The sequence below is a fragment of the Oncorhynchus mykiss genome, chromosome 1, assembly GCF_013265735.2.
Source record: "Oncorhynchus mykiss isolate Arlee chromosome 1, USDA_OmykA_1.1, whole genome shotgun sequence".
In the NCBI taxonomy this organism is placed as follows: Eukaryota; Metazoa; Chordata; class Actinopteri; order Salmoniformes; family Salmonidae; genus Oncorhynchus; species Oncorhynchus mykiss.
The window spans coordinates 69612166-69619876 of NC_048565.1; the positions used below are offsets into that span (position 1 = coordinate 69612166).

General features: G+C 43.7%; 1 protein-coding gene across 17 annotated transcripts in view; it reads left to right on the forward strand.

Moving 5' to 3' along the window:
* birc6 (baculoviral IAP repeat containing 6) overlaps nt 1–7424 on the forward strand; it is a 153632-nt gene extending 146208 nt beyond the window's left edge. For all 17 annotated transcript variants that reach the window (XM_021610071.2, XM_021610147.2, XM_021610181.2 and 14 more), the window contains 2 exons: nt 5131–5265; nt 6151–7424. In XM_021610071.2, the coding sequence (XP_021465746.2) occupies nt 5131–5265; nt 6151–6330 (315 nt within the window). In that variant the 3' untranslated portion in view covers nt 6331–7424. The remainder of the gene's footprint in view (nt 1–5130; nt 5266–6150) is intronic.
* The last annotated feature ends 287 nt before the right edge of the window (nt 7425–7711 follow it).

Here is a 7711-nt window from a genome sequence, read left to right on the forward strand (position 1 = left end):
TCTGAGCCCATGGCAGAGACAGAACAAAATACCAGCTGCAAACAGAATAGCTGCGGCACGCGCACACATACAGTAGTAATTGTCTCCGTTTTGATGATGCTGCGTGCTCAGCGCTGTCTCTTTCCACTCATGTAAACAGTGAAAGCTGTGACACTGTAGACATATTTATTTTTGGTGCCGGGGTATTGTGTGTGAGAATCCCACATTTCTATGCCCTATTTATAGTCTGAGATGGAGAATAAAAAGCAACCTTGAATAATGCAGCAGGAGATTGTCAGGTGGAATTAGGAACAACAGGTTGGCCGTTGAAAAATAGATCCTATTTTGTATGTGAGAGAGCGAGTCGGGGGGGGGGGGGTCCCATGCGCGCAGCCTGCTCGAGTGTGAATAGGCCATTAGGGGAGGCTTTGCTGTGGCTGACATCTCAAACCCACCACTCCAAAGCGCTTTCCCTCAGGAGCTTAGCGAGACCGACACCACTGTCCTCTCTTCATAGGTCGGTCCACACAAGAATGGAGCTCATTATCAAAGGGCTTTCCCATAGAAATATAATTCTACATCTATGGGGTATTCACTGTTGTGACGATGGGGGAAGTTATGGAGTCCTTTATGAGACCAGCATGTTGTCTTGACCTCTGCCAGCCCTGACCGAGTCTACTATATACAGTGTGGTAGAATCACAATCCAAGGACCTCCCAGAGCAGATGGAACTAAGCTACCTTACGTGTTCATTTATCATGTAAACAAGAGGGGGATGCATCAGTGGATGGACCGCACACACAGTCCTGCTTGCACACCCTGTCAAGGAAATAAGTGATTGTGTTCAGCACACTCCATTACAGTGCATTATTTCTGGGTTTTAGCGTGACACCTCTGCCCAGTGGGACCTATCGAGGCTGGGGAGTTGACTCCTCTCTGAAGGACCTGCTAACCCAGCACAGCTTGGTTCAGAATATTGCAGGCTGCTGTATAGTCTCGCTGGAGGTTAAATAGGGCTCCTATGTTGGGTTTCGTGACAGAGAGCAAGAGAAAGCCAAGAGTGGAGGAGTGATGTGCCACAGCTGCCAGGATTTCCATGGCTATGCTGGCAAGGAAATTGTTCATTCCCCTAACATCACATCTCCCCTTCCTTCCCATGGCCCAATTCTGTGGCAGCTACTGCTTGCCTCTGCAGAGTGTCAGTCAAAAGTGACGATGGGGGGCTTTAGAATGTCACTGTTTAGTCACCGGATCTGAGTGACTGAGGAGGACCTCGTCTTAGGCAACATGCGGCGAGGGATTCTGCAGGAGTGCTACTGTTGAGCATCTCCTCGTCTCTGTCAGGAGAGGATGACGTGGTGTGCGGGCGAAGATTTGAGAATGCTGACATTAACCGACACAAACACACCACTCGACGCTGGGGCAGTGGTGTTGAAGTCGGCGTGAATAAAGCTGGGCTGTTTTTCCTGTCCCAGAGGCCGACCGTCCAGAGGCCATGCCATCTGCCCGTTTGGAGAAGTAGGCCCTCGTTTCTCTCTCCTCCGGCCCCCTTTGCCCACCCCACTCTCCCACCCCGACCTCAGTCCCAGCTATAGTCACACTCTCCCTCCCCCACTGATGCCAAGGCACTTGACTGCAGCTCCAAACTGATTTACCCCTCCAGAGATGTCTTTTGTCCATCTCTACTCCGTTTGAACAGTGGCAGTATTTACGGTGCAGTAGCATAGTAGACCTGAGCTGCCAGAGTCAGCAGAGGAGCAGACCAGGGGCTTAGCATGCAGCAGGCAGGCACGCTGTGTCAGAGGAGCCTCAGGATGATTTTTTTTTTTTTATTCTCACCCTTGACCCCTTCGTGTGTGGAGCAAGCAGAAAAACATGGAGACACACGTCTACCCTCTGGCGTAATGAGTGGACGGCAGCATTACCTAAAAGGTCACTTAGTTCATCTGTAAATAGAGTACACAATCAGCAGACCATGCCAGTGTGTGCATTTGTCTGTTTGTATTGTGTGTATCTCACATGGATTTGTTGGTGTTTTTGTGTGTTCAGTATGTGTCCAGCATACCGTTTACAGGTCATTTGTCAAGACACCCTACTCTGATGGGTACACGTGTTCCATGTTCAGTGACTCTTGGATATGGACACAACGCTTCCATCCATGTGACCAATGTGTGTACTGAAATGCCAAAAGTCACATGTGCAGTGCCCTTACAATATGAAACGCCCCTGGGGATTTAGTCCTTTTGAATTGGTAAGCATTTCTAAATGGCTATGTTAAATGGAGGTCTACCACATAATGTCAGGCCTAGATCTGCCTCTGGGCTTTCGCTTGTAGTATGAGCCCTGTGCACACGTCACCACTGTGGCTCAATATCTGCAAATCTGGGGGAAGTTGCGTAACGCCGGGAGAAAGATAATAGTTTTTATTTCTGTTTGTTTTTCTGTTTTTGTTTTAAGTTACATTTTGTTTCAGTTAGTTTTAAGACCTGATTTGCTAGTTATATTTAGTTTTAGTTGCTTCGAAATATTTCTATTTAGTTTTAGTGTTGAACAGAAAGCATGTGTGAGGCTAGGAGACATTTGTGTTGTATTGTTTTTTAGGATGTCACTTTTTGCAACCTGGGGGCAGTAAAACATAAGGTGATGGTTCAGGTCATAAGTTAGGTTTAAATTATAAAGTCAATATCAATGTGACTTGAATTTTAATGGAATATCGCCGAGACGGGTGCAAAAAATATGTTGGAAGAAAACTCTCTCGCCCATGTTTACAACAATCCAATGCTTTTTATCTTTAGTAGTACATGTACCTAGAATCACGTTATCTACCTAGACAATCTTTTCCCTGTTAGCGAGTGGTGTCAGGAGCCCCCAACCCAATCAAAAAATGTATACAGTGCCTGTCAAAGGTTTGGAGACCTACTCATTCAAGGGTTTTAATTAATTTTGTACTATTTTCTACATTGTAGAATAATAGTGAAGACATCAAACTATGAAATAACATGCAGTACTAACCAAAAAAGGTGTTAAACAAATCAAAATACATATTAGATTTTAGATTCTTCAAAGTAGCCACTCTTTGCCTGGATGACAGCTTTGCACACTCTTGGCATATATATATATATATATATATATATATATATATATATATATATATATATTATTTTTTGGGGGGGGGTTGGGGACTGCGGGGTGCGTCCTTTGCCACTGCTGTTAGGCCTAGCTTGTGCATCCCTATCTATTTAAAACATCTCTACATTTATCCACCAGATTCAGAAGCTTGAAAAACCCTTATTTCATGATTTGTTTTTATTTCATTTTGTTTTGATGACAAAGATGGTTTTTGTGACGGGTTTGTTAATAATTTTATTTCAGTTTACTAAATCGTTTTTTCATGATTAGCTTTCATTTTAGTTTACTATAATAACCTTGGCCGGGAGTAGGAGCACTTTGTTTGTAAACGGCTACGAGGGAGGTGACCGTACCGATCACTCTCCCACGTTTACCCACCAATGTGACCTTGAAGGATTCACGGCAATCAGCTGGGGAGCATCAGAGAAATAATTTGAAGTAAATCAAGCAGGAGAGGAGAGAGGGAAGCAGAGCCCAGCCCCATTCTCCAGATTGATCCTGGTACATAACAAACCAGCGGCCATGGCAACTAATCCCCCAACAATAGTTGTGAAACGGAAAGTGAAGAGCAGTAGCATCCCGATTTTGTCTGCCACAGAGACTCATGCTGGGATGAGGGATGGAGGGGTCGGGGGGGGTTGGTACTGAGGAGTGGTGTGTGTAGATTGACATCACTGACACATCACTCATCGCAGCATGTGTTGGGTAAGGGGGGGCTGAAGTGGCTGACTGGAGCGCAGAGCAAGGCTTGCTGTGACATCAGAGAGACCTGGTGATAAACACTCCCAGACCCACAATGTGAAGTGGGAGAGACTGAGAAAGCAGGTTGACAGCCAGCCCTGCTCCATTCAAATAGAGAGCTGCCTCCCAATAATTAAGACTATCTAGATCGCCACACAGTTCAATACTAGGCTACATCTCATCTAATCTATCTAATCTTGGTCTCAGTGGAGAGCCAATTCTGGCCCTCTGTTATATTCTGATTGGGTGGCTCATTTCTTTAGCGGGTGTAACAAATAGTCATGTCAGTCATGCTTTGTTTTGACAGGATTGATTTACCCATGTTTCTGGATCTGCTCGATCCTATAGTCATTTTATTGTGTTCCGTGTCTACCAGCAATCATCCTGTTATTTGATTATTCTAATTTAATCAGATTAATCTCTGGTAAAATCTAGCAATCAGAATAGGCTGAAGACAGAGGTTGGTTCTTGGTTGTGAGGCATCTTAAACACACGCGCACACACACGGAGTGTATTGATATTGGAGATCTGATAGCCCCTGGGTTTTTCCATTGCTAATGCTTTTTGCTTATGAATAATTTGAAGTTCCTACTTGTACCCAGCCTCTCAGGCTCTGTGCAGACCTGGAGAACTCAGTCAAGGGTAACGTTGCATAGCACTCCTCCAAACTTTTTCAGTGGAGAAATGGTGCTTATATTTATTAAGTTAACGCTGCACTTCAAATCAGCCTGCCTGCCCAGATCCAACTCCCTTTCCAGTCAGAGTGAAATAAGACCAGTCCTCATGCTGCTCCCTGTTGCAGAGGAAAACTTTCAGAAGTGTCGGTGTGTTGCCTATTCAGAAATATGCCGAACAAATTGTATTAGTTTGTGTCATTGCACTCACCCTTTCCTTTGTCATTTACAGTGTGAACCGTGGGGTATTTCAAGGGATTTTATTTCCAAAGCTGGCTGGCTCACTTCACCATTCCATAATCTGGGCCATTGGACAGCGGTTTAGTAATGTTACATTAGGATTATATTGAAGTCAGAACAAAGGGCAAATTTGATTGAATTATCCATGCATTATACTCATTGTCCTCCAATGTGTCATGGAAGCAACATTTACATTTCCCAACATATTTTATGCATTCCATAGCCTATAACTAGGGCCCGTACATGTGTACAGGAAAAACTCCTGGCCCTACTAAATGGCTGTAAACCAGAAATGAGTTTCAATAATGTTACTGCTGGTAAACGTGCTGCATGTTTATCTGAGACTCATGGCTGTTCTCATCCACAGGTGATCCACAAACACTTCTACCTGAAGCGGGTAGAGGTCATGGCACAGTGTGAGGAGTGGATCGCAGACATCCAGCAGTACAGCAGTGACAAGAGAGTGGGCCGCACCATGTCCCATCACGCTGCTGCATTGAAGGTAAACAAACGCACTCTTCAGCTACAGGAGAACCTTGAACCATATCAGAACGTGGTCCTTCACCACAGAAGGTAACACCTCATCCCCCTTTCACTTACGTTTACACACACAAGCGCACACAGTTCTGGTTTGTGTTAATGAGGTCTGAATTGGTCTCTCAGGGTAACATCCCTGATGTTTATGCATGGTGGACAGGCTTGATTCATGCCACAGCTGGCTTCCCCCTCTGACCGTCTCGAGGCGGCCAGAGCAGATAAGGGACCCGCGTCCTACTTCACTCAGCGCTCACTGGCACCAAGGCTCCCTTCCTCTGGCTGTTAATAGCCACTATTAATACCCAGTGTAAATAATCTCCCAGACACCCTGATATAGACTAAAGGACCACAGCAAGCTGCTCACATTGCTGTAGCAACACTCAGTGCTGTTTTTAAAGCAGGGCCACAGAGTTCTTTGTAGTCCCATTATCTTCAGGGCTTTTTTTTCTCTTGCTCCAGCAAATAGTTTCAGATTCTGAAATGATGGGTTGATCTTTAGTGCACGTTCTTGATTCCTTTCTCCTGGTATTTTTTTTTTAAGGTGATGTGTGAGAAGTGGTCCCTTTTTTCAGTACTTCAGTAGTATCCAAGATACTCTGCTTTGGCAGTGAAAGGGCAACTGGAATGGATTAATGTGAGCTCCAAGTGTATTTTAGACAACTTAAATGGTGGGTTTGAAGTTTGTATTGGTTTGGAAGAGCGTTTAGTTCACAGGCTTTGTCATTATTGTTGGGAAGAGTATACATCTATTTCCTCATCAGAGCCCATGTTTTCCTCCTCACAGCATATAGTAGCTCTGAACTGAGCCCTATGTGATAACTCTGTCCTCTTTCCCTCTTTCCCCATCCAGAGGCACACGGCCCAGCTACGAGAGGAACTGCTGAAGCTGCCCTGCCCTGAGGGCCTGGAGCCTGACGGGGAGGAGTTCTCAGACAAGAGTGCCGCCCTCGTGGTCAAGGAGCTGGCCAATCAGGACGCGGAGAAGCCGACTGGCAGCCAAGACGGCACCTGCAGTGAGGGCCCGCTATGAGTCCCGCCCCTCTTTGCTCCCCTCCACCCTAAGCCGCGGCCACTCCTCCTCACAACTATTACTATTGTTATTAAATAGACTTTGACGGCTTCGAAGCACAAGCCACCATTTTGTCAATATTTGTATGTAAGAATCTAATTATGTAATGGCTGAATAAAGAGGACAAAAAAACTAGATGAGAATGAAACAGCTTACAAACCAACAAAAATAAGACAAAACTCCAAACTATGCTATGCCCTTAAGGAAACAGTCGACAAACAAATTACCTTTTTATTTTTACCTGTATAACAGTGTAAACTGTAAGTGCTTTTTTTTTTTTTTTCAATTGTGAAATAACCACTGATTGGTATGTTATTCAATTTGTTTATGTATACATAATGACAGAGGAAATCACTGAATATATAAGGGAACTAGCCTACCATTAGAGAATAATGTTTACTGAATGTTCATTTCAATTGTTTGGACTGTTAGTGCAAGGACAGTTGTAACCAGGAATATATTGGTCGTTCTTGAAGTATACTATTTAAAAGAAAACATACACTTTCCTGAATTTGAGAAATCTTCTGGTTGCCCATTGACATCGCTTTTTTGATTTCTACAGGATCCTGTAAACTTCAATAAAGGCTGAAATATACATTCTTAATTGCAATGATTACTTGTTACCCTTTTTACAGGCTGTTCAAAAACGCTATGAGCAAGTTTTTTTTGCCTCTAATTCTCAATGCAAGTTTAATAAATGCAACCTGTTTTACTTTTCCCGGATATATACATTGATCTGATTGTGTAGATAAGAGTCTGAGTATGTAAGATTTGGGATATGTACCGGTATGTGAAGGCTTCTGAATGTGTGATTTGGTGCGTATTCAACAATCCCACTAAGATACAAAGCTGCTATGTGCCTTTTATCTACATTGACATCATACCAAATACTTTGAAAAAGTTAATTCACTGATTATTTGACATTTCTACACTTTGATCGTTCCGCTCTGTCTGAAAAAGGTTGATTCCGGTGAAAGAAAAAGCACTTAATATTTTACTCTCTCCCGGTTCAGTCACATACTCCTTTTGGTAGGACATTAAATGGAGCTTGAAAATGTGGATTGATTGTGCAAATGCTTCTTTCTGCGTTGTTGAACACAACTTGGACTTGAACCTCTTAAGGAAAACATGGTACCAATCCACATGGGAGCATAAGCTGCTACTGTAAAGTGACTTGGAAGGCCCAGTGCTTATTACCAGTGCAGGGAAATGGGCCATCTATATGGGTAGAATATTTAACTAAAGTATCTAGATTTTTTTTTTCAAATCATAATAATTAAATGTCTTTGCTGGTGCAGTTTGTAGCCATCCGCAGCTAACTGTCAGTCCTCTGTGTTCTCCT